The sequence below is a fragment of the Neofelis nebulosa genome, chromosome 7, assembly GCF_028018385.1.
Source record: "Neofelis nebulosa isolate mNeoNeb1 chromosome 7, mNeoNeb1.pri, whole genome shotgun sequence".
NCBI lineage: Eukaryota > Metazoa > Chordata > Mammalia > Carnivora > Felidae > Neofelis > Neofelis nebulosa.
The window spans coordinates 30,672,685-30,699,738 of NC_080788.1; the positions used below are offsets into that span (position 1 = coordinate 30,672,685).

The window sequence follows — 27,054 nt, forward strand, 5'->3', positions numbered from 1 at the left end:
CTCTTAACATTTAATGCTGAGGATCAATATACTGCCAAAGGAAGTTCTGGAGATAGAAGACTTTTAGATGTTTTCTTTCAGTGTTTGAAAGGTAGCACCTTAAGTAGATGCTCCAGGTAAGTAAGATAAAAAATGAAGAAGGGTGCCTGCCTGGCTCAGTCAGTAGAGCATGCGACTCTTGATCTCAGGGTTGTAAGTTTGAGCCCTGTATTGGGTGTGGAGATTACTTAAAAATTCAATCTTAATGAACCTGGACCACTTTTTTACACCATACACAAAAGTAAACTCAAAAGGGATGCAAGACCTAAATGTAAGACAGGGAACCATCAAAATCCTAGAGGAGAAAACAGGCAGCAACCTCTTTGACATTAGTCACAGCAACTTCTTACTAGACATGTCTCCAGTGGCAAGGGAAACAAAAGCAAAAGTGAACTATTGGGACCTCATCAATATAGAAAGTTTCTGCACAGCGAAGGAAACAATCAACAAACCTAAAAAGCAACTGACAGAATGGGAGAAGATATTTGCAAATGACATATCAGTATGGGCAAAGGGTTAGTATCCAAAATCTATAAAGAACTTATCAAATTCAACACCCCAAAAACAAACAATCCAGTGAAGAAATGGGCAAAAGACATGAATAGACACTTTTCCAAAGAAACCTCAGGTAACTAAGAGACAAATAAAAGATGCTCAACATCACTCATCAGCAGGGAAATACAAATCAAAACCACAATGAGATACCACCTCACACCTGTCAGAATAGCTAAAATTAACAACTCAGGACGCAACAGATGTTGGCAAGGATGCAGAGAAAGGGGAACCCTTTTGCACTGCTACTGGGAATGCAAACTGGTGCAGCCACTCTGGAAAACAGTATGGAGTTTCCTCAAAAAATTAAAAATAGAGCTATTCTATGACCCAGCAATTGCACTACTAGGTATTTATCCAAAGGATACAAAAATGCTGATTTGAATGGGGTACATGCACCTCAATGTTTATAACAGCACTATCAATAAAGCCAAAATTTTGAAAGAGCCAAATGTCCACCGACTAACAAATGGATACAGAAGTGGTATAGATATATATGTGTGTGTGTGTATATATATGTGTGTGTGTGTGTGTGTATACACACACACACACACACACACACACACACACACACACACACATATATATACATATACACATACACACACACACACACACACACACACAATGGAATACTACTCAGCCATCAGAAAGAATGAAATTTTGCCATTTGAGACAGCATGGATGGAATTAGAATGTATTATGCTAAGTCAGTCAGAGAAAGATAAATATCCTATGATTTTATTCAAATGTGGATAAGAAACAAAACGGATGAACATAGGGAAAGGTTAGGAAATACAAGATAAAACCAGAGAAGGAGGCAAACCATAAGAGACTCTTAAATTACAGAGAACAAACTGAGGGTTGCTGGAGAGGTGTTGGGTAGGGGATGGGCTAAATGGGTAATAGGCACTTGCTGGGAGGAGCACTGGGTGTTGTTACATGTAAGCAATGAATTACTAAATTCTACTCCTGAAACCATTATTACACTATGTGTTAACTAACTTGGATTTAAATAAAAAAAAAAAAAATTTTTTTTTAAAATGTGGATCTTTTCTTGTGGGGCTATGTAGAAAGGAGCCTGAGGCCTGGTTTAGGTAACTCCTGACCTAGGAAACCTCTGGATTAAGCCTCATACAGGCATACGTTGTTCAACTGTGTTTTGTAGATACTGCGTTTTTTTGTTTGCTATTTACAAACTGAAGCTTTGTGGCAACGCTACATCCAGTAAGTCTATTGGTGCCATTTTTCTAACAGCATTTGCTACTTTGTGTCTGTGTCACATTTTAGTTATTCTTGCAATTTTTCAAACTTTTTCATTATTATTATATTTGTTACGGTGGTCTGTGCTCAGTGATCTTTGATGCTACTACTGTAATTGTTTTGTGGCACCACAAACCACACCCATATAAGACAACAAACTTAATAGGTTAAATGTGTTCTGACTGCTCCACTCATCAGCTATTCCCTGGTCTTTCTCCCTCTCCTCAGTCTCCCTATTCCCCGAGACACAGCACTATTGAAATTGGGCCAATTAATAACCTTAAATTGACCTCTAAATTTTAAGTGAAAGGAAGAGTTGCACATCCCTCGTTTTATTTTATTTATTTATTTATTTTTTAACGTTTATTTATTTTTGAGACAGAGAGAGACAGAGCATGAACGGGGGAGGGTCACAGAGAGAAGGAGACACAGAATCTGAAACAGGCTCCAGACTCTGAGCTGTCAGCACCGAGCCCGATACGGGGCTCGAACCCACGGACCGTGAGATCATGACCTGAGCCGAAGTCGGACGCTTAACCGACCGAGCCACCCAGGCACATCCCTCATTTTAAATCAAAAGCTAGAAATAATTAAGCTTAGTGAGCAAGGTATATTGAAAACTGAGATAGTCTGAAAGCTAGGGCTCTTGCATGAGTTTGTCAGGTTGTGAATGCAAAGGAAAACCTGAAGGAAATTAAAAGTGCTACTCTAGTGAACACACACATGATAAGAAAGTAGAACAGCCTTATTGTTATGAAGAAATGTTAGTGATCTGAAAAGATCAAACTAGCCACAACATTCCCTTAAACCAAAGACTAATCCAGAGCAAAGCCCCAACTCTCTTCAATTCTAAGAAGGCTAGAGGTGAGGAAGCTGCAGGAGAAACGCTGGAAGCTAGCAGAGATTGGTTCATAAGGTTTAAGAAAAGGAGCTGTCTCCATACATCTAAGCAAGGTGAAGTGTCAGGTTAAATAAGGTGAAGCAGCAAGTGCGCATGTAGAAGCTGCAGCTTATCCATAAGATCTAGCTAGATAATTGATGAAGGTGGCTACACTGAACAACAGATTTTCAATGTATATATTATGAAGATGTCATTTCAGACTTTCATAGCTAGAGAGAAGTCACTGCCTGGCTTCAAAGTTTCACAGGGCAGGCTAACTCTTTTGTTACGGAATAATGCAGCTGACGAAGTTGCATCCAGCTGCTTTAAGTTGAAGCCTGTGCTCATTCACCCTTCCAAATACCATAAAGCCCTTAAGATAAGCTAAATCACCTCCACCTATGTTCTATAAATGGAACAGCAAAGTCTGGGTGACAGAATATCTGTTTATAACATGGTTTACTGAATATTTTAAGCCTACTATTTAGATATACTGCTCAGGAAAAAAATTCCTTTCAAAATATGTTTGTAATATCTTGTAATGCACCTGGTCACCTGAGCTCTGATGGAGGTGTACAGCAAGATTAAAGTTGTTTTCATGCCTGCTGACATAACATCCATTCTGCAACCCATGGATCGAGGAGTAATTTTGACTTTCAAGTCTTGTTATGTAAAGCTATAGCTGCCATAGATAATGATTCCCCCCCATGGATCTGGCAAAAGCAAATTGGAAACCTTCTGGAAAGGATTCACCATTCTAGATACCATTAAGAACATTCCTGATTCATGGGAAGAGGTCAAAATACAAACATGAACAGGAATTTGGAAGAAGTGGATTCCAACCCTCATAGAGGACTTTCAGGAGTTCAAGACTTGTGTGGAGGAAGTAACTGCAGATGTGGTGAAAATAGCAAAAGAACTAGAAATGGAGCCTAAAGATGGGACAGAATGGCTACAATCTCATGATAGAACTTTAATGGATGAGGATTTGCTTCTTAGGGATGAACAAAGAAGGTGGTTTCTTGAGATGGAAACTGCTCCTGATTAAGATATTGTGAAGATTGTTGAAATGATAACAAAGGATTTAGAATATGACATAAGCTTAGTTGATAAAGCAGCAGCAGGGTTTGAGAAGATTGGCTCCAATTTTGAAAGTTGTGCAGTGTTTGTCTTACGTTAAGAAATTGCCACACCCACCCCAGCCTTCAGCACCCACCACTCTGATCAGTCAGCAGCCATCAACACCAAACAAGACCTTCTACCTGCAAAAAGATTATGACTACTGAAAGCTTATATGATGGTTAGCATTTTTTAGCAATAAAGTATCTCTTAAGATACTCATAATATTTTTTAGATATAATGCTATTGCACTTTTAACAGACTACAGTATGGTATAAACATAACTTTTACATGCACTGGGAAACCAAAAAATTGATTAGATTTGCTTTGTTGTAGTATTTGTCTTACTGTGGTGGTCTGGCACAGAACCTGCAATATCTCTGAGATATGCCTGTGTTAGAAAAAAAAAACACAACATCAACTGATTAATAGAACATATAAACTGGGTCTTGAAACTTTCCTATATGAAATTTCCTCCTTTCCTTAAGAAGGGCTTAACTTCCCCTAATCTGGGAATATTATAAAGTCAAATGCCAAATTCACTTTTGGTTCATTCATTCAAACATGTTCTTAGTACCTACCACATGTTTTAGATAATGTGCTAGGTTTTAGGCACACAGAAAGAAGAGCAAGCCAAGAATCTGTACATAGAGACTTGATAGATCTTTCTAAAAAGGAATGTAAAGAGTACTCAATTACAAAGTGAATGAAGGAGAGCTAAAGCCACTGATTTATTTCTAACAGTAGAAGTTATTATGAGCTCCTGATTTTACGAGGTTGATAAAGTAGTGGGGTGTGCCACATAAAAAACTAGCAATATTTCTTCTAGACATCTTGAGATAGACATAAGAAACATGGGGAAAATGTTGAAGGTCTGATTGAAAAAACATTCTATCATTTCTTTGGGAGATCATTTTGGGTGGCTGATACCCTGCTAAATTCAGTTTGGGGTTAAGATGTTATAGATCAGAGTTTGTTCAGTGATCTCCTATCACCATCACTCAGCGTAAAATCAACACTCTGTAAGGGGCAACCTTCTTAAAGAGTTTTCAAGTTACATTCATCAGTTGATGGACATTTAGGCTTTGTCCATCAACTGATGAATGGATAAAGAAATTGTGGTTTATATACACAATAGAGTACTACGTGGCAATGAGAAAGAATGAAATATGGCCCTTTGTAGCAACATGGATGGAACTGGAGCATGTGATGCTAAGTGAAATAGCCATACAGAGAAAGACAGATACCATATGGTTTCACTCTTATGTGGATCCTGAGAAACTTAACAGAAACCCATGGGGGAGGGGAAGGAAAAAAAAAAGAGGTTAGAGTGGGAGAGAGCCAAAGCATAAGAGACTCTTAAATACTGAGAACAAACTGAGGGTTGATGGGGGGTGGGAGGGAGGGGAGGGTAAGCGATGGGCATTGAAGAGGGCATCTTTTGGGATGAGCACTGGGTGTTGTATGGAAACCAATTTGATAATAAATTTCATATATTAAAAAAAAAAGGAGTTTTCAAGTTACATAAAGACCAATATGATTTTTGTTAGTAGACAACACAATAAGACAAATACAAATCCCCCAAATAACTGATTCTTTAAAACAGTGCTGTCCAACAGAACTTTCTGTGATGACAGAAATGTTCTATATGTGCATGTCCAACACAGTAGTTACTAGCCACCTGCAGCTCCTGAGTACTTGAAACGCTGCTAGTGAGTCTAAGAAACTGAATTTTTATTTATATTCTAAGGAATGTAAATGTAAATAGCCAGATGTGGCTAGTAGCTACTGACTGTATTGGATAGGGCAAGCTCTAGAATCTAATAATTAAACCAGTTTAAACAAAATAAAGTTTGCTTTATTTATGTTAAAGACAAGGAAAAAGGCACCCATTAACCACAGTGAATGATCTCTAAAGTGAAAAAAAAATGGTTCTAAGGTATGGTTTGCATAAATTAGTAGCTTTGTGAAAGAATGGTTGAATCACAACAGCTCTTGTTACACTACAGTGGAGTCACGACATTGTATCCTGGGTGGGGGTCCAATGGGAGATTCTGAGGTTGGGTAATTAAAGCCTATTCCAGTTGAGTTTTTTTTTTTTTCTTTTAACTTATTAGTTTTCAGAACTATCTAAGAAGTGGGGGGACTACAAAACAAATCCAAACTGTATCCCTTTGTTGCTATAATTAGCAGATGTTGGGGGAGCTGGATCTGTCATAATGACATTACTATTACTTGTCATCTGTCTTCTGGTCTCTGTTAGCCACTTTGGGATCCCATATCCTGTATTATATTCACAACTTCAGTCATTAGTTGTGTAGGCAACTGACAACTTTTTGAATTTATATATTTTTTCCTGCTTACTCAACATTTCTAATAAACATTTTAAACTATTTCCACTTTATTCTACGTTTTCTGGCTAGCACATCAAATGTATTTGAAGGAGAAAGCAACAGCATATCTTTGGGATGAAATAAAGGAACTTATAATTATGAAGCACCTCTGTATACCAAGTTCTTTCACAATCAGCCCTACAAAGCAGATGTTACTATTCTCTCATTTCAGATGAGTAAACTGAAGCTCAGGGATGTTAAATAGCTGACCTATGATCACACAGGTGGGCAATGACACAGCTGTTATATGAACCAAAATCTGGTTGATCTTCCAAACTTAGGATTTTTTCTACTATATTACACTGCTTCCTAGGTCCACTTTACAATGTAATTTTCAGAAATAAATTCCACAGTAAAAATAATGGTAACCCCTAACTTTCCTCTGTCAATTTCTTCCACTGGTCCATCCATCCTCTGCCTCATATATAAAAAAAAAAAAAGAAGATGAAAGAAAGAAAAGCAAGCAAGCAATACTAGATTGGTTCTAGACTATTTGAAAGGTTCTAAAGCGATTACATTAAGAAGTATTGCTTCTTTTCAGTTTTTAAACACAGATTTTTAAAAAATAAATCACAAGAAATTAAATCACAAGAAATTACCCAAAAGGACAGTTTAAAATTTTCTGAAAATGATTTATTGAAAATATTGAAAAAGGTAAGTTCCAAATGCTTATTTGGAAATCTAACATACTTATTTCATTAGGGAAAAAATAAGAACAAAAAAATTGAAACCCCTGAGTTGTAGAACTGATGGTGTCAATCCTATCTATTACTCAGTTGTTTTATTCACACAGACCTTCCCAAAGGAGCAACTAACCATGTGATGTGTCATATGCTATGGAATCAAGTATAGCCACTTAAAACACTTAAGGAAAATAAGGCAACATTTTAGGAGCATCACCTACCACTTTTAAAAGTAAAGCAATAGGCTGAAAGAATGCTATCCTTCTGATGGGGCATCTATAACCTAGTATTTTTTGTATTCTAAGTAATCATAATATTTTGAAAAATTCTTAAATTGTGTGTTTCAGAGTAGATGACTTAGAAAACAAAACAAAACAAAACAAAACAAAACAAAAACAAAAACAAAAACGGGAGACAGCTGCAGTCCTTTAGTTTTTATAAGAACTTAGTGGTTATGACCATTATAGTTGAGGTTAAGACCAACTGAGTTCCAATCCTGATGCAGTCCTTATTGGTTCTGTGACTTGGGGCAAGGCACTCTGACTCATTTTCCTCATCTGAAAAATGGGGATCTAAGTTCCTAAGGTTGTTGAGAGGATTAAATGAGTTAATATATGTGAGGTACTTGAAATACTCATATGAGGAATGCTCCGCTTTTTCTAATTACCTACATAACTGACAAGACAAATAAGATAAAATAAGTAACTTTAATTAATGTTGGCTGATGGATTTTTATTAAAAGATTTTTAAATTTTTATTTTTAAGTAATCTCTACACCCAACATGGGTCTCAGACTCACAACCCCGAGATCAAGAGCTGCACGTTCTACCAACTGAGCCAGCCAGGCACCCCAGCTAGTGTGTGTGTGCGTGTGTGTGTATTTTTAATGTTTATTTATTTCTGAGAGAGAGGAAGAGACAGAGCACAAGTTGGGAAGGGGCAGAGAAAGAGGAAGACACAGAATTCGAAGCAGGCTCCAGGCTCCGAGCTGTCAGCACAGAGCTCGATGTGGGGCTCAAACCCATGAACTGTAAGATCATGACCTGAGCCAAAGTTAGACACTTAACTGAGCCACTGAGGTGCCCCCAGCTAATGGATATTTTTAAAGAGATGCCATAAGATGCCATATGATCAGTAAAAATTAGTATATATTTTACTGAGGATATCATAAAAGAAATTTGGTGCAGTAAGAACATCTGAAAGATATGCTGATACATTATGCTGTCTGAGAGTATACTATAGGAAATAAGCAGTAAATTTTTCATCTTATAAGATGCTTCATAAAACATAAAAGAATGGGAAAAGTTGAGTAAGCTGTTTCACTATAAAATCTCTTCCAACTGGAAAATGGTATCTAAGACGGTTGCTTGGGTAAACTAATATATTCTCCCCAACACCTAAATCATACAAGTCTCCTAGAACTTAGAATGGAAGTCTTTTCCTTACAGAATGTATTTTCAACTGCATGTGCATTGTTACAATGAGTTTCTCAAAAGGACGTATTAGAGCATTTCTCCTACAGTGTTACCTACCTCAACCTTTTTGCCTTAAGGGCTCATTTATCTCCAACTACACTAGCTGATCTTAAAATAATTCTTCCTTACTAAAACCTGATGAAGGAAAAAGACAAAGAAAGAAGATGAGAAACTAGGCAGAAGAAGGCTTTTATGCGCCACTGATTTCTACCAGTGTAAGAGTTGGTCAGAGGTCCGTAAGGATCTTGCCAGTGCTGCACATGTGGTAGTCCAACTCATGCTATTCCCCTCTCTCCTGACATCATGGGAGAATAATAATGAGAAATCCTTATCCAGCCCTAGGCTTTGCTTTTTAGAAGAAAGGAAAACTATGAGATGCTCAAGGAAGGAGGATAGATCGAAAGTCACTGGGTACTCAAGGAAGAAGAGTGAAGATGATTGGAAAACTGAGCATCTTTGTATTGGCAGGCACCTTTGAGGTCATTTAGTCCACCCTCTTCGTAGGATTCTTCTTCACTGCATCTCTGAGAGATGGCCCTTCAGCCTCTCCTTAAATACTTCCAAAAATTAGGATCTTCTTTCTTTCAGTCAGCTTGCCCCAAGCCAGAAATCTGAGACATAGATTCATCACAGATTCTTCCCATCATTCATATCGAAGTAACCACTAAGCCTTATGTATTTTGCCCCTTAAGTATCTCTGAAACCTGTCTTGTTCCCCTTCCCACTATCTTAGTTGAGGCCTTTCTCATCTTATGTGGTCGTGCCAAAGTATCCAACTACTAGATTTTAGGCTACAAATACTTCACTTCTAATCCATCCTCTCACAGCAGCCTGTAGAGTAGACGTTCTAAAATGCAAATTTAATCACATTATTCTTCTGCTTAAAACCTTTTGATGAAGGGTTACTATCACAAAGAGCAACAAGTCTAAGGTTTTAGCTTGAAATGTATTATCTCATTTAACTCTTCAGTTCATATTTTAGCACCACTAAATGGTTGTGGTGTCCATGTGCACCAAGCTGGTTCATACCTCCATGCTTTTGCTCCTGTTGTTGCTTTGGGTTGGAATACTCTTTCCTCCCTCTGTCAACCAGCTAGATCAGTTCAAGAATTACCTCTAGGAAGGCATCTTTTGACACCCTCCCCTGTGTAACATAAAAGATATTCCATGTGTAACTCTATCGCTGCATTTATCATATAATACTGAAATCATTAACAAGTTCATCTCTTTTCCTCCAGGTGAATCCCTCAAGGCAGGCACCATGTCACACCCTTCGCACATGGCACAGGACTCATGGTAGCAGGTGTTCAATATATGCCTAGTAAACACCAGGACTTTTTCTGATGTGAATTAAAATTTCTGGCTCCACCCTGGTGCTATATGAAAGGCTGAATCATTATGTTGCACAACTGAAACTAATATTACACTATGTTAACTAATTGGAATTTAAATAAAAACTTTAAAAAACAGGGAAAAAAAAGAAAATTCATGGCTCTAGTGTCCAGTGTTTGCTCCATGCAGCAATAAAAACCATCTCTCCAGGGAAATATAGCATTTGGATAGTGCATAAAAAGGAAAGGTTTAAATATTATTTATATGACATTTTTACTTACCTAAGTTGCTATAGGTTGCACTACAGGGATTCAGGTCAAGAGTATCTGAAACATCTTCTTTTTCCTCTTCCCTTTCCAGTTCAGGTAGGGGCAATGCTGCTGGGACAGAAGCACAGCCTCCATCATCTTCCCTCACAACAACAGATCTTGGATCCCGAGGAGAAAAATCCTCTGTCACTTCATGGGTTTTGTGACTGAAACAAAATCACACCATGGTTATACTGGCATTCAAAGGTCTTGCTAAAATTTAGATTTATAGAAGGCATTTACTTGCCATAAATGTAAATAACTAGCCCTAGAGTCATAACAATGGGTCATAAGCGCTCAAATACTTGTCTGAATAGAAAGCAGTCCTTCGTGCGGGCTGATCCTTCTATTTATCTTGATCCAGACATATTGAGAATCCAGTTTGGTAGAGGAGGTATGGTAAGCTCAGAGGGAAGCTTGAGAATAAGAAGGTAAGAAGAGAAAATTTTTTTTTTAGGCAGAAGGTGGTGATGATAGTGGTGAGAAAGCTGAATGCTTCACTAATTAGACACAAAATACACACATACTTAGTGAACTATTTAGCATACTTACTATACTACAGTACATAACACTCTAGCAAGTATCAAATACTTTATATATTTACTTTATTTAGTATATAGTATTTACTACACACTAAAGTATTTAGTAAAGGATCAGGAATCAAGTTGAGATTAGACTAAATAAGGACGTTAAGCAAATGTCTTAGTAGGTAAACTGAGGCCAGGACAGTCTTGTTGCCAGGAGGACAGAAGCATCAACCTTTGCTTGCATGCATGGCAAGGCAAATGGAAAAGAAAGTTCTGCATTCTAGTTAATCTTACCTATTAAAATGAATCTGAAATATCCTATTAGCCACATACCACAATGTGGCATATCCATAATACTCTGTTTCCAATCTTGTTTCACTGCCGCCTGCTCATTTGCGTATAGCTAGCTTTTCCCCAGTTCCCATTCTACCTGACCTATCTATTCTGTTGCTATTAAGTACAAGGGGACGAAATGGTCATTAAATGTTGGTAGAAAAAACTGGCCTAGTTAGGAAATCTCACTGGGCTATCCAACAAAATAAATTCAAAATCAAGCATTTTTAATGGTTTCTGAAAGTGTTCTTAGACTGTCATGTTCAAGACTCACCAACTCTTCTTCCTGTATTATTTTTTTTTAGTGGGCAAAGAGAAAGAGGCAAATATCCTACATACTGTTTACATGTTATTTCTGGATTTTCAATTGGCAGTGAATCATGGTGATATTTACAAGTTCTTTAAAAGAGGTACTTTGATCATGTGTCATCAGAACATATATCACCTGTGGATTTGAGGGAGTAGATCTGAAGAAGCAGTACCTTCTTATCAATCTTTCATTATGGAAATTATGCATGTGTCTGAACAGAAAACAGGCCTTGAAGTCTGCTGGACATTCAACTTCAAAAATACTCCTTCAAAACTGGCAGAGCCAGAGGTCTCTATACACTGGGAGTGAGCAATGAGCTAGAGGTTCCTTTATGGTACCACTCTCAGGGACAGTGGTAAAGTGGAAAAGCACCACTGGTAAGGCACCACTCTACCAGCAGCCAGTAGGGTGGTTCATGTAAAGGAGGCCTCACACAGTAAAAGCATGCTGCCTCTAAATGGGCTGCTCTATGTCATCAACCCAAAAGAAGGGCTGCAAACAAAACTAGTTTCTCATAATAGGGATCATAAAACTAAGGTAAGAAGAGGCCTCTACTTCCATTCATTAGTAAAGACAAAGGAAAGTGACATTTCTGAGACTCTCTTGGACACCACTTAATGTAGATCACTAAGTAGTTATCAACATGCTGCAGGAGAAGGAAAATGATGTTTACTGGGCAAAAGTTCATATAAACCATTTATGATTTCAGAGCAATAAATATAAAGGGACATTCTCTTCTCAGAGTCAATTTAAGATATTCCCTAAAATGTGGTTTTTAGGCTCCTCATCTCCACAAACTTGCTCTTGCCTTTTCTCCTTCTTCACCCAATCTCCTCATTGTTACCAGAAAGCTCTCTTTTCCATTATCAAAAAGGATTGGTAAAGGTTGGTTCAGAAACCACAACTCTACACTCACCTGTCTGTTTTCCTCCCAAGGAACGGGCTATGTACAATGAGCCTCAGCTATTGTGAAAACCACAGCAAGAGTTGCTGCTGTTAAACTGTGAGGAATTCCCTGGGCCTGTTCCCACATACATGAAACACAGCTCTGTGCTTTTAAGGGCTTCTCAAAACAAAACATGGATGTTAAAAAGTAAGAAATGTAAAAGACTCACCCACTGTACTCACTCATACAATTCCCCATTAAAGGATATTCTACAGGGCCTTCTTTGGTCTGTTAACCATGTTCTAAAGCTCTGATGTACCCGAGGTCCAACTGAGCTCAGGAGGACTACAAGTAAGATACAAGTTTCGAATTCTGCACCTTAATATCATCCACTGCACCTTGACCTTTACCTTACGGGTTTGGTCTGGGAAATGTGCCAAACTACCTCTGGGAAACTAAGCAAAGTGAAAACTAGTTTTATTAACTCTTTGAGGACCAGCACAACACAATCTACATTCCACATAAAGATCAGTTTTCATAAGCACATGTTAAAATAAGTACACTGGCATATTAAACCACCAATTAAAATAATCATCAGCTATCAAGAACTACACAAAGAGAATTGATGAAAGTAAAATCATAAGGAATTGCGAATGGATGCTAAGATCGGCATTTACTGTGACAGCAAAGTCTAAAAGGAAGGGTGTTTTTTTGAAAAAATGCATCAATGGTATGTCACATCCTAATGCTTGAGAGAAGAACACCTCTTTGTATGATGAAAATGGTAAAAGAGATGGGAAAGGGAGAGGTTTTGAGAGTTCAAGCTTAGAAGTGGTAACATGCTAGGACTAAAAAATGAAAAAGAACTGAGAACAGCATCAGAGAAGGTTGACTCAGACACTATTTATCAATAGACAAATTGTCTAGGAAGAAAGAAGGAAGTAAAAATCTGACAAGTTATCTAAGGCATATTAATTTTATAAGGGAATATAATTTTTCACCATTGATTTCTTTCATAGATATAAAATCAGAAAACCCTCCCAAATAGTAAAATGACACTTTCCTAGATACAAACTTTATCTCCTAACAAAATAGTTCACCACCAATATTTCGTCGAGAAATGTTTAAGATAATAGGGAAAACACCAAAATGGGAATCAGAACTCAGGTTCTGATTACTTGATCCTCTGTACAAACTGGAGGACAGCATCAGGAAGGAGATAATAAAGAAAATGAAAATTTCCCCCATTTCATCCATGAGACAGAAGGTAAAAAAAATCTTCAAAATGAAATTACAAAAAAGCTACTAGAATTTCTAATACACTATATCTTAGCATATGTTGAAATAACAAATATGACCAGGATAACTAGATTTTTTTCCAGGTAAGTACAATTTGATATTCATTACTATAAAACAGAATTGTTAACTGGTATATGGCTCACAAAGAGGAAGTTAGCGCTTTTCTATTTCTACTATTTTTTTTTTAATTTTTTTTTTTAATTTATTTATTTTTGAGACAGAGCATGAACGGGGGAGGGGCAGAGAGAGAGGGAGGCACAGAATCAGAAGCAGGCTTCCACGCTCTGAGCCATCAGCCCAGAGCCTGACGCGGGGCTCGAACTTGCGGACCGTGAGATCGTGACCTGAGCTGAAGTCGGACGCTCAACCGACTGAGCCACCCAGGCGCCCCTCTATTTCTACTATTTAAATTCATGTTGAAACAATCCCTAGTTCTATAGTGCTATGAGGAATGTCTATGATTACTATGGTGTTGAGTTCTAGGTCCTTAATTGTCAGGTTGAGTCAAACCAGACTTAGCCTACTCTTTTACTGGACCCTCAGGATCCACTCTGCATTCATGATGGAAGACAACACAAGTTTGCTGGTACCTCAAACTCTTTGACCGACTTTTTCATTAATGACCAATTTGTAATTGAGATTTGGTATGTTTGACCTGACACTTCAAAAAAAATCACATCATAATCTCCACAAAGAATTCTCATTTTCTGAATGTGGAGAATGAATTTAAGGTGTTCAAAGGAAACTGTAACACTGTTACAGATTTGTCTGCTCTACAAATGAATCCCTTGGTAAGGTTAGCTCTCATCAGTCTACAGTATTCATACATAATTCAAAGCTGCATAAGCCATCTCCTGTGGGAAGCTCACTTGGCTTACCCAGGTGGTAGGATTAATCATTACACCATCAAACGAAATAATCTTGTTTTTTCCCTGGCAAATCTGTTGAAGACAAATTTTTGTAAAAATTATGTTAAATGTCTAAATGCACTTTTTAAAACGCAAATCAAATTCTACATTAGAGTCCTTTATGTATCCAAGTATTTCCACAATTTCAGTTCAACTTTATCTTCAAATTCAACTACCTTCATTCAGCTTCAGAAGGGACCATAAACGAAATCAGGCTTCTACAGAGACCATCTGCCTCTTTGGGCAAATGGTATTCTAAATTCCCATTTGCCAGCTCTCTTCGGCAATGACATTTGTCTCTATTTGCCCAAGACAGCCAATAAACAAATGTGTGATTTTTAAAACCTCTTTTTATTCCTAAAATTCAAATCAAAGCATTCCAGAGATAGCATTTCATAGTTTTGTTAACTGTTTCAGACCTGCTGATTTCTGCGGTTGCTGGGGATGATGGACTTTTGCAGAAATGGAATATATACTAACACATGAGGAGAGTTCAAAGTTATCAAACCCCATACCTTCAATCTATTGGAAGCAAACTCCATTTTTCTGTCCCTGCCCCACCAATGTGACATTTCTTAATCCTATCTTAGTTTTCAGGTCTTCAACTTGATTTTGCTACACTTTCCAATTACTGGCATTCTCAGGTAGAAAAGTGTTGTGTCCATTGATCACTATCTTAGTGTCTCCAATTTTCCACTAAGCCTTCTGTGGTCTTTAACTGAAAACTTCAAACTTCTCCTGAACTGAGATTAACCTTTAACTGAGATCTGATGAGCTCCTGCTAATATGTCTAACAGAGTCTGGTCAAACACACCAACTCTTACTGGTGAATGAAGTGGTTAGGTCTTAGAATGGGGAAGACTGGCAGCCACGTGCAAGGTCTTGAATACACTCTAATTTTCAGATACTGCATGGTTTCACTTTTTTTAAACAGATGTGAATAGCAAATTAAAAGTGTCTTTAGGCACTAGACCGCAAGACAGTGAAGTACATAAAAACACAGGCCACTGTAAATCACTGTCATCTTCATAATGCCAATAAAAATTACAGTTTTAAAATTATATGAAATACAAAGTCAGAATACTATCTGTGCAAATTAACAGAAAAGATAAATTAATCTTGGAAAAGAGCAATAAAAGAAGGCTGTCTTTTTTAATAACAGGGTTATAGAAGGAGCTTCTCAGTATCACCATTTAGGCCTTGGCTCACTTCTAAAGAATGGTGTGAGATACTGATGTATATTTCCTGAAAAAGCAAGATATGAAAAGAAAATGCAGGCCTTTCTACTAGAACTACCCTAGGGAGGATATGGAAGTCATTTTTTGGGTCCTTGACTTTTTACCCATGCCCAGAAACACTGGAGAAGCAAGTCACTACACATTTTCCCACCCTCCTCTTATCTCCCTCAACTGTCCATCTGCCCTTCAAGTCAGAGGATGGAGATGATTTTGTATACTAAACTCTCCAAAAACATTGGGGGCTCAAGGAGGGCATGGGAACCAAAACCACTCAGAGCCTATTCCTACTTGACACTGTACAAGCCACACACTTTTCCATTTAATTCACGAAAACATCTCAGGAGGTAGATGTAATTGCTTTCATTTTACAGATGGGGGAACTGAGATTGAGAGCAGTGAAGTGAACTGCCCAAGATTATAAGGAAACTTCGGTAGTAGAGTCAGGATCTGAACTGGATACTCTCCTACTCTGACATCTACCACACTGGCACCATAAGGCAAGCTTGGTATACTGTAAAGACTCAACAATAAATGCTTATGAAGATGAAGTAAAGTGTTTTAAAAAGAATACAGCTATTATTGCTCTACTTTTGAAAAATTCTAAACGAAGTATTTACATTGCAAAAGGATTTTTATTTATTTTTATTTTGAGAAAGAGCGTGGGCAGAGAGAGAGAATCCCAAGCAGGCTCCATGCTGTCAGTGCGAAGCTGGATGTGGGGCTTGAACTCATGAAACTGTGAGATCATGCCCTGGGCCAAAACCAAGAGTTGGACACTTAACCGACTGAGCCAACCTAGGTGCCCTGCAAAAGGATGTCTTTAAAGAGGAGCTGCTTTGGTAAAGAAAGACTGTGTTTATACATACATCACCACCATTGCCTCTGCATTTGTTGAGTTCTTGGTACTGTACTTAAATATATATTTCCTGGGCCGTCTGGGTAGCTCAGTTGGTTAAGTGACCAACTCTTGATTTTGGCTCAGGTCATGATCTCATATAGTGACATTAAGTCCTGTGTCAAGCTCCATGCTGGGTGTGGAGACTGCTTAAGATTCTCCTTCTTGCTCCCTCTGCCCCCCTCCCCTGTTGTGTTTCTCTCTCTCTCTCTCTCTCTCTCTCTCAAAAAAAAAAAAAATCTATACATCTATATCTATATCTGTCTTCTAACAATAACACTCCAAGTAAGGCTTGCTATTCCTACAACAAGGGAATCATAATAGTAGCCAAAACTTATATAGTACTTATTATGTGCCTGTTCTAAGTCACGTTTCTCTAAAGTGGCACTACTGACATTTTGGACCAGATAATACTTTGTAGTGGAGAGATGTCCTGTACATAGTAGGATCACACTAGCATCTCTAGCCTCTACTTACATGTTGGAACCACTCCCTCCTTCCCTAGTCACATGACCAAATAGTCTCCAGACATTGTCAATGCCTGGGGCAGGGAAGAGTGAGGCAAAATCCATCCCCCTTCTAACCTTCTACATAAATTATTTTAAGTCTCACAACAATGCACTAGACATATTATTATCTGTTTTACAAATAAAGAAATTATAGTCCAGACAGGTTAAGTCCTTTGCCTCAGATAACACAGCTGCTAACTGGTAGAGTTGAGATTAAAACCCAGCAGTTCAACTCTAGGGTCTGTGCTCTAAACAGAGACACTATTCTGCCTCTCAGTTTATAGATGAGGTAACTAGAATCAGAGCTCAAGTGACTTGTCCAAGATGACAGAGCTAATAAGTGGTAAAAGCAGGATTGAAATCCAGGCCTGAGTGACTTCAAGGTCAGTGTTCTAAAATACTATACCAGTTGTTACCAGACTTTAATGTGTCTAAGAATTACCTTGGGAACTTGCCAAAGATGCAGATTTGTGGCTCCCACCTCTAGGGAATGATGTAACAGCTCTGGGGTATGGCCTGGGAATCTGCATTTATATAATTGCCCTAGGAGATTCTAACACAGTTGGTCCTAGGCCCACACTCTGAGAAACTATTTTATAGCCTCCCTCCCCACCAGAGATACCAGGGCAATAAGTATAAAAGAAACAATGTGTAAAAAGTGAGTAAGAAAATTTTAAGTCAGGAGCATCACTGCTCAGAAGTGATATAGTAGAAAGTGGAAATAAAATAATTTAAGTAGTCACAGATGAGAGATTCATAATGGGCTCTTTAAAAAAAAAAGGGAGGGGGTATTTTGGAACCAATCCTTACCCTCTGAGATTTATTCTTGGAATACAATTATACAAACTCACAAAATGTTAGAAAACAGGGATTTGGCCTAGTATGATATTTACGGTTCTTATTTGAAGCCCTGGCTGGATAAAGTCTCCTCTGAAAGTAAGAAGCAGTAATAGGTCAAGTCTCCCAACATGCAGCACTACCTCAGTTCCTTGTATCAAAAGAGGACAGAGGTGAGCACAAAATGCTCACCTAAAATCTCTATTTTGTTCCACTGATCCTCTGTTCTACATCCTTGTGACCCATCAGGGTCATGTCTGGACTACCTGCAGGCCTTCAAGGCCTTTCACAATGAGGCTGCAATGTATGTTTCCATCCTTATTTCAAATTTTCTTTTTTTTAAAAAAAATTTTATATTAGATATAATTTATAGTCAAATTGGTTTCCATACAAATACCCAGTGCTCATCTCAACAGGTGTCCTCCTTAATGCCCATCACCCACTTTCTCTTCTCCCCCACCCCCCATCAACCCTCAGTTTGTTTTCAGTATTTAAGAGCCTCTTTATTTCAAATTTTCTAATACACAATCCTTCAGCTTCACACAAGCCAACGTATTTCTACATCATAATTCCTTGTCCCTTGGATACCACATTCTCCATCTTTGCTGAACCTACTTTCCCTTCCTAGAGTTCCCTCCCTTTTTCTTTCCATATATTTCAAACCCAGCCAGTCACTAAAGACTACTCAGGTCTCACACTGCTCACAACATCTTTGTGTCTGCAGGGACTCTTCCTTCTCTGAACATCCATAACAGGTGTTCTGGATGAACGTTTGTGTTCCCCCCCAAATTCATATGTTGAAGCCCCTAAACCCCAGTGTGACTATATTGGAGATGGGGCCTCCAAGGAAATAATTAGATTAAATGAGGTGATAAGGGTAGGGCCCTGTCAGATAAGATTGTATACTTGTAAGTAAGCTGGCCAGTCTGTGGTATTTTAAGGTAGCCTGAGCAGATTAATATAAAGAGACTGAGATTATAGCAAACACTCAGTAAACAGGTGCTGAATAAGTCAAATCATGTGGGATCTGGACAGCAAGGCACTGGAGAAGAGTATTACTAGGATCCTCTACAGGTTCTAGTGTGGAACAGGACATCTCCCTGATGCAGAGTGGAGCTACATCCATGTGCCAGCAGCACAGAAAGGCCAACGACTGATTCCTAGGTCTATATCCCCACATAAGAACTAGGAGTGGGAGTGGGAGCTATCAGCGTGCACTGCTGTCATTGTGTTGTTTTTTTCAGGCAAGCCTTTCTCCCTGCTATTAACAAATCACCATTATAGAAGCACCATATGAGGACAAACTGCTTGTCCTGGAATTAAACCTTTAAATATTATTACCTGATGACTCTAATCAATACCTACTACAGTTATGTTAAATAATCACTGGCTCAAACTGTGGCTTAGAGGTCTGAATACAGGCCTGGAAATTAGAAACTCAAATTTCATTTCAGCTCTGTACCACTGCTTCTCGGTCCCTGTCTCCCATTATTCATCTAAAAAATGACTGTGGTGACATTTATAGGAGTGTGTATTAATTAGGAAATTCAAATAAAGTGCTTTTAAGAGAGTGAACAACTATGTTCAACTGTGCCAATGTTGAGTACTTTCAGACTGCTTGACAGCTCAGTGAATCAGTACACATCCCTTACTGGTCACAGACTTACCTTCTTGCACTCAGGCTGGCTTTATAAAAGACATGGCAGACACCAACAGACTCAACAACCACCACCAAGAGTGCAACAAAAATCACCTAGGGGTCAAACACCTCTAAAGTCAGAGTCTGGCTCTGCTACCTGCTTGCAGAGTGGCCCTGGGAATGTCACTGAGCCTGTTTCTCTGTCTTATAAAATAGGAAGAAGCATGCACTGTCATAGATGTTGGGACAAATGAGATAATGTGAGTGAAAGTGTTTTAAGAATTATATAGTGCCCCTTCCTTGCCTCCGATGGCCTGCCTCAGCGCCCTGCCGCTGCCCCGCAGAAATGCTTTGATTACCCACAGTCCTTTGCCAAATTAGACCAGTGTCCAGGGCACTGGCTCCTCATCTCACTTAGGCTTATACCAAAGATGTAAAATTTGGTGCAGATGCCTGAGCCTTAACGCTTCAAGGTGTAGACCTTTTAGCTGATGCTGTAGCTGTTACTATGGGGCCAAAGGGAAGAATAGTGATTACTGAAAAGAGTTGGGGCAGTCCCAAAGTAACAACAGATGGTGTGACTGTTGCAAAGCCAATTGACTTAAAAGATAAATATGAAAATATTGGTGCTAAACTTGTTCAAGACATTGCCAATAACACAAATGAAGAGGCTGGAGATGGCACCACTACTGCTACTGTCCTGGCATGCTCTATTGCCAAGGAAAGCTTCGAGAAGATTAGCAAAGGTGCTAATCCAGTGGAAATCGGGAGAGGTGTGATGTTAGCTGTTGATGCTGTAATTGCTGAACTTAAGAAGCAGTCTGAACCTGTGACAACCCCTGAAGAAATTGCTCAGGTTGCTACCATTTCTGCCAATGGAGACAAAGAAATTGGCAACATCATTTCTGATGCAATGAAAAAGGTTGGAAGACAGGGTGTCATCACAGTAAAGGATGGAAAAACACTAAATGATGAATTAGAAATTATTGAAGGCATGAAGTTGGATCAAGGTTATATTTCTCCATACTTTACTAATACATCAAAAGGGCAGGAATGTGAATTCCAAGATGCGTGTGTTCTGTTGAGTGAAAAGAAAATTTCTAGTGTCCATCCATTGTACCTGCTCTTGAAATTGCCAATGTTCACCATAAGCCCTTCATAATTGCTGAAGATGCTGATGGAGAAGCATTAAGTACACTTGTTTTGAATAGGTTAAAAGTTGGTCTTCAGGTTGTAGCTGTCAAAGTTCCAGGTTTTGGTGACAATAGAAAGAATCACCTTAAAGATATGGCTATTGCTACTGGTGGTGCTGTGTTTGGAGAAGGGTTGACTCTAAATCTTGAAGATGTTCAGCCTCATGACTTAGGAAAAGTTGGAGAGGTCACTGTGACCAAAGATGATGCCATGCTCTTAAAAGGAAAAGGTGACAAGGCTCAAACTGTATCCAAGAAATCATTGAATAGATATCACAACTAGTGAATATAAAAAGGAAAGGCTGAATGAACATCTGGCAAAACTCTCAGAGGGAGTAGCTGTGCTGAAGGTTGGTGGCACAAGTGATGTTGAAGTGAATGAAAAGAAAGACAAAGTTACAGATACCCTCAATGCTACCAGAGCTGCTGTTGAAGAAGGCATTGTTCTGGGAGGGGCTTGTGCCCTGCTTTGGTGCATTCCAGCCTTGGATTCAATAACACCACCAGCTAATGAATCAAAAAATTGGTATAGAAATCATTAAGAGAACCCTCAAAATTCCTGCAATGACCATTGCTAAGAATGCAGGTGTTGAAGGATCATTGATAGTTGAGAAAATTATGCAGAGTTCCTCAGAAGTTGGTTATAATGCTATGCTTGGAGATTTTGTGAACACGGTAGAAAAGGGAATCATCGATCCAACTAAGATTGTAAGAACTGCTTTATTGGATGCTGCTGGAGTGGCCTCTGTTAACTACAACAGAAGTTGTAGTCACCGAAATTCCTAAGGAAGAGAAGGACCCTGGAATGGGCGGAATAGGTGGAATGGGAGGTGGTATGGGAGATGGCATGTTCTAATTCCTAGAATAGTGCTTTACCATTATTAATGAACATGTGAGAGGAAGCTCAAGGCAGTGCTCCTCAAACAATAACTTCAGAGAAGTCAGCTGAAGGAAACGACTGAAGAAAAGGCTGGCTGATGGCTAAGAAAATCACTATAACCATCAATTACTGGTTTCAGTTGACAACATATAATGGTTTACTGCTGTCATTGTCCATGCCTACAGATAATTTATTTTGTATTTTTGAAAAGACATTTGTACATTCCTGATAACTGAATGCAAGAGCCATGTACCAATGTACTGCTTTCAACTTAAATCACTGAGGCATTTTTACTACTATTCTGTTAAAATCAGGATTTTAGTGTTTGCCATTACCAGATGAAAAGAAGGAGCCTTTCTGTGGAGAGTAAGACTAATTGTGTACAAAGTAGAGAAATGTCCAATTATGTGACAACCTTTGTGTAATAAAAATTTGTTTAAAGTTAAAAAAAAAGAATTATATAGTACATGTGGTTTATATATACAATGGAATACTACTTGGCAATGAAAAAGAATAAAATCATGCCATCTGCAGCAATGTGGATTGAACTGGAGGGTATTATGCTAAGTGAAATAAGTTAGAGAAAGACAGATATCATGTTTTCACCCATATGTGGCACTTGAGAAACTTAGCAGAAGACCATGGAGGAAGGGAAGGGGAAAAAATAGTTTCAAACAGAGAGGGAGGCAAACCATAAGAGACTCTTACACACAGAGAACAAACTGAGGGTTGATGAGGGGGCGGGGGAGAGGGGAAAATGGGTGATGGGCATTGAGAAGGGCACTTGTTGGGATGAGCACTGGGTGTTGTATGTAAGCGATGGATGAATCACAGGAATCTATCCCCAAAACCAAGAGCACATTGTATACACTGTATGTTAGCCAACTTGAAATAAATTATATCAGAAAAAAAAACAAAAAATAAAACAAAAAAATTATATAATAAGATATTGGTATTTAACTTTGGATTCATTAGGCGAACAAGGAAACAAAACTGACCCAGTAAGTGAGGGAAGTCTCAGCTGGATTCTTTACTTGGGAATATATTCATTATGAAACTCTAAGCAAGGCGGCTTACTTCTCTGGAGTTTTATCACCTTCCAGAAGGAAAGGAATGTAAAGCTGTCTGAAAACCACCCTATCATGGTGCACATAAACACAACTATTCTGCATCATTCTGTGATTAGGATAAAGTGAGAGATCAGTTTTCTCTAAAAGGATTACTTAAAAGTTCAATAGTAAGGACTTTATGAACTCATCTAACTTTAAGAACCGTATATCAGCAAATGTAGATGTGATCTTTATAAATGCTTATAGTCCAGAAGTTTCTTTAGAGTAAAGAATATATGATCAGGAGAGCAAGCAGCTATTTTCAGCTTCTCTCTCCAATTTTTTTTTTTTTCTTTATGAGAAACAGGAATTTGATTTTCAGAGGCCATTCTGGTCCTAAGCATGAAAAGATGACTTTGATAGGGTTCTCTTAGCAAAGAACAGAGATAATGCAAATTAAGATATAACTGGAGCATAAGCATTTAAAAAAAACCTTAAGCTTCTAACTTTACAGAAAGAGAAGGACGTTACATTCTACCACAATCTGAAAAGTGCTCAGACTTTCTTTTTCCATACTATATATGCATACACATATGTCTATAAAGAGGTCTAGACTTTGGGTACTTTAGTGAGTAGCAAACCTGTATAGTGTTTGGCTAGAATGGACATAAGCCACTAGTATGCCTGACAACCACAGACAAATCGGGTATTTATTATAGCTTAGTTCAGAGGCTCAGTCAACTTTTTCTGTGAAGAGTCAGATAGTAAATAGTTTAGGCTTTACAGGCCACATGGTGTCTGTTGCACCTAAGGCTGCTGTTATAGTGCAAAAGTAGCCATAGACAACATGCAAATGGATGAGTGTGGCTGTTTTCCAATAAAACTTGATTTACAGAAAGGGGTGACAGGTTGGATTTGGCCTATAGGCCATAGTTCTCCAACTTCTTCTATATATCCTTGAACCCTGGAGTGGATTAGAAGGTTCCTAGAATCGACTCCTGGATTACTAAGGAATATAGCTTAGTTCTATGGGCTCTAAGAAGATAAAAAAAGATCTTGGAAGGATAGAGGAAGGCTTATACAGATGAATGGCATTCCTAAGGCAGCAAAGGTGTGCCAAACCTTATCTCCCTGTCCAAAACAGAAGTTGGCAGAGGTTTGGACAGAATCCCAGCAGTGTGAGGCACAGCTGAATTCCTGAGATGTTTCTGGGAGTCTCAGAGAAACCAGACTTACATGATACACTGGGGGGCTTTGCTAATTAGGAACAGGATGTTCAGGGCTGGTGAAGCTGGAAAGGTTAGCCAAAAGAGGCCCTTCAGTGGGCAAATGAGATCCTTAACTTTGTCTGGAAGTATTAAAGTTATTTTGGGTGAATTACAGTTATTTTCTTAGGCACTAAGTTTTTGTAACTGATTAGAAAAAATGTTTTTCAACTAAATTTTTAAGGACATGTGATTGGCAAAAGATACTGCCTACCAATTATGAAATCAAGATGATTTTAGAATTTACCACACAGCTTACTGAAAAGACTACTAAACGGAAACTGAATCCAGAAGGGAGGAGTAAAATGAAGACAGAATAGTGGGGGGGAAAAAGTGATAAACACGTGAATAAATCAAAAATAAAAAAGGATGATGTAATGGGGAGTGACTGAAGGTAGGGGAAGTTTCTTAAGATGGGGAAGTCAGTTAAAATTTTCCTGGGGAAGTGACACTTAAATTGAGAGCTGAATGACAAGGAGCTTGCCATACAAAAATCTGAAGAAAGCATGCCAAAGAGAGTGAGTAGCTGATTAAAAAAGGGGTTATGTTTGGCACATATGAAGAACAGAAAGAAAACCATTGTGAGAAGTTTGTGAACAAGGGGATGAATAGGAGATAGGTTAAATAGGTAGACAGTAGGCAGAGGTCATATTATGTAGGGACTTTCTTCACTGTGTTGACACTATGTGATTTGATTTGAAAAAGAGTACTTGGCTACTTAGCTATCCTAGAGAGACTAGATTAGAAGAGGCAAGAGATTAAAGCAGGGAAATCAATTAGGAAAATACTTTAGTAAATCAGGTGAGATGATGGTGGTTTGGACCACAGTGGTAGAAGCAGAGATGGAAAGAAGTAAACAGATTTGGGATGTATTATTCTAGAGGATGAGTTAACAAGACTTGCCGATATTTTCTATGTAGGGGGTGTGGGGAAGAGAAGGATCAAGGATGACCCCTACTTTTTGGAATAAGCAATTGGATGGATGGAGGGATCATTTACCAAGAAGGGAAGACTGGGATGGAATAGATTTGGAGGGAAAAATCAAGAATTCTGTTTTGGACATGCCTCATTTGAGAGGTCCATTTGATGTTCAAGTGGAGATATCAAGTGGATAAGCATGTGAATCATGGGGTAGGTCAAGGATGGAGTTATCAGAATATACCCAGTATTTAAAATCTGGATACCAGATGCTATTTAGCCAGGAGTTAGCCATTAAAGTTTACAGAATCCTTTCTGGTATATGGTCAGGATGGAAAAGGAAAGAAGAAAGCAAAGGAAGGAAGGAAGGAAGGAAGGAAGGAAGGAAGGAAGGAAGGAAGGAAGGAAGGAAGGAAGGAAAGAAAGGAAAGGATTTTAACTTTTAGTGATACATACTGAAACATTTACAAATGCAATGTCTGGGATTTGCTTCAAAATAATGTGGGGAAGAAGAAAAGGTTATAGATGAAACAAGATTGGCCATAAATTGGTAACTGTTGGAAATGTGGGTTTGGGGTAAATGGTAGTTCATTTTACTAATTTATCTACTTTTGTATATGTTTAAAATTTTCTTTCACAAAAACTTTAAAATAAAATGGAAATAAATAAAAGGACCCATTTTAAGATGGTATCCCTTAAAAGGTAATCCTGTAGTATTCACTTCACGGTCAACATTATCAACAAGGCCCTCAGAAAGAAAGGAAGCCAGAATAACTGGGGTTCATGAGCAAGAGAGTAAGTAAAATTAAACAAGTAGACAAAGGTCACATATACAGGGCTTTCTGCAGTTTGGGCTTATGACTGGATTTATGTTTAAGAAAGAACACTTGGCTGTTCTAAAAACAGACTGCAGAGGCAAGACATTCAGCAAGGATCATCTTAAATTATGGTGCCCTAAACAGAATTTGTAAAGAGGCCAACCCTATTCCTAGATACTGTGCTAGATGCTTTATAGGTATCAATTTAGTCCTCATAATAGCTCTGTTAGGTAGGTATTAGTATCACTACTGTACAGGTTGGAAAGCCTTAGCTTAGAGAGGTTAAGTCAAAAGTCACACACCTACCAGTGGTATACATAGAATTCAAATCTGAATCTGACTCCAGTGCTTACATTTTTCTTCCTGTGTAGTATTACTCCTCATGCTATGGACACCCAAAGAGCTGCAGAGATGGCAGGTAGGCTAGTGTGCGTAAAAATGATAGTGGAGGAATTCCCACCCGATCACAGACTAGAATAACCATTAAATTAACTCCTCATGATCCAGACTTAGCCAGATAGAAATGATGCCTGTGAATATATTCCACAGGAGCCCAAATTTGACTAGTATCCCTGTCATCAGTATTTCCATTTTCCAGTCCATTTTCAATGCCACTGCCAGAAAAAATTTTATTAAAATTAAAAAATATTGGGGCACCTGGCTGGCTCAGTCGGTGGAACATGTGACTCTTGATCTCAGGGTTGTAAATTCAAGCCCCACACTGGATGTAGAGGTTACTTAAAAAATAAATCTTTAAAAGAATAAAAAATAAAAAAATAAAAAAGTCACATACTTCCCCCCATAAAACCTGTTTCTGCTACAAAATCTACAAGATAAGGGCCAAATATTTCTTTAAATTTTTTTTTTCAACGTTTTTTATTTATTTTTGGGACAGAGAGAGACAGAGCATGAACGGGGGAGGGGCAGAGAGAGAGGGAGACACAGAATCGGAAACAGGCTCCAGGCTCCGAGCCATCGGCCCAGAGCCTGACGCGGGGCTCGAACTCACGGACCGCGAGATCGTGACCTGGCTGAAGTCGGACGCTTCACCGACTGCGCCACCCAGGCGCCCCAGGGGCCAAATATTTCAACATATCATGCAAGCCTCTTCACAGTTTGTCTCAGCACTTCTCCAGTTTTTTGTTCTTGGGATTCCTTTACACTTAAAAATTATTGAGAAGTGCAAGGGCTCTTGCTTATGTGAATTGTAGCTATTGATATTATATGAGAAATTAAAATTGAGAAAATTTAAAAATAGTTACTAGTTCATTTAAAATAATAAACCCTTTAAAAATCATTAAAAAAATTTTTAAAAACCCTTTAAAACCCTTGAACAATGTGGGGGTTAGGGGCACTGTCCCTTGTACAGTCAAAAATCTGCGTATAACTTTTGACTCCCCCAAAACTTACTACTAATAGCCTACTATTGAGCAGAAGCCTTACTCATAACATAGTCAATTAACACATATTTTGTATGTCATATATTATTATATAATGTGTTCTTAA

General features: G+C 38.4%; 1 protein-coding gene and 1 pseudogene across 7 annotated transcripts in view; one reads left to right on the top strand and one right to left on the bottom strand.

Moving 5' to 3' along the window:
• PEAK1 (pseudopodium enriched atypical kinase 1) overlaps positions 1–27,054 on the bottom strand; it is a 324,368-nt gene that overhangs the window by 52,413 nt on the left and 244,901 nt on the right. For all 7 annotated transcript variants that reach the window (XM_058736962.1, XM_058736967.1, XM_058736964.1 and 4 more), the window contains one exon: positions 10,018–10,211. In XM_058736962.1, the coding sequence (XP_058592945.1) occupies positions 10,018–10,211 (194 nt within the window). The remainder of the gene's footprint in view (positions 1–10,017; positions 10,212–27,054) is intronic.
• Positions 19,772–21,502, top strand: LOC131516223 (60 kDa heat shock protein, mitochondrial-like; annotated as a pseudogene).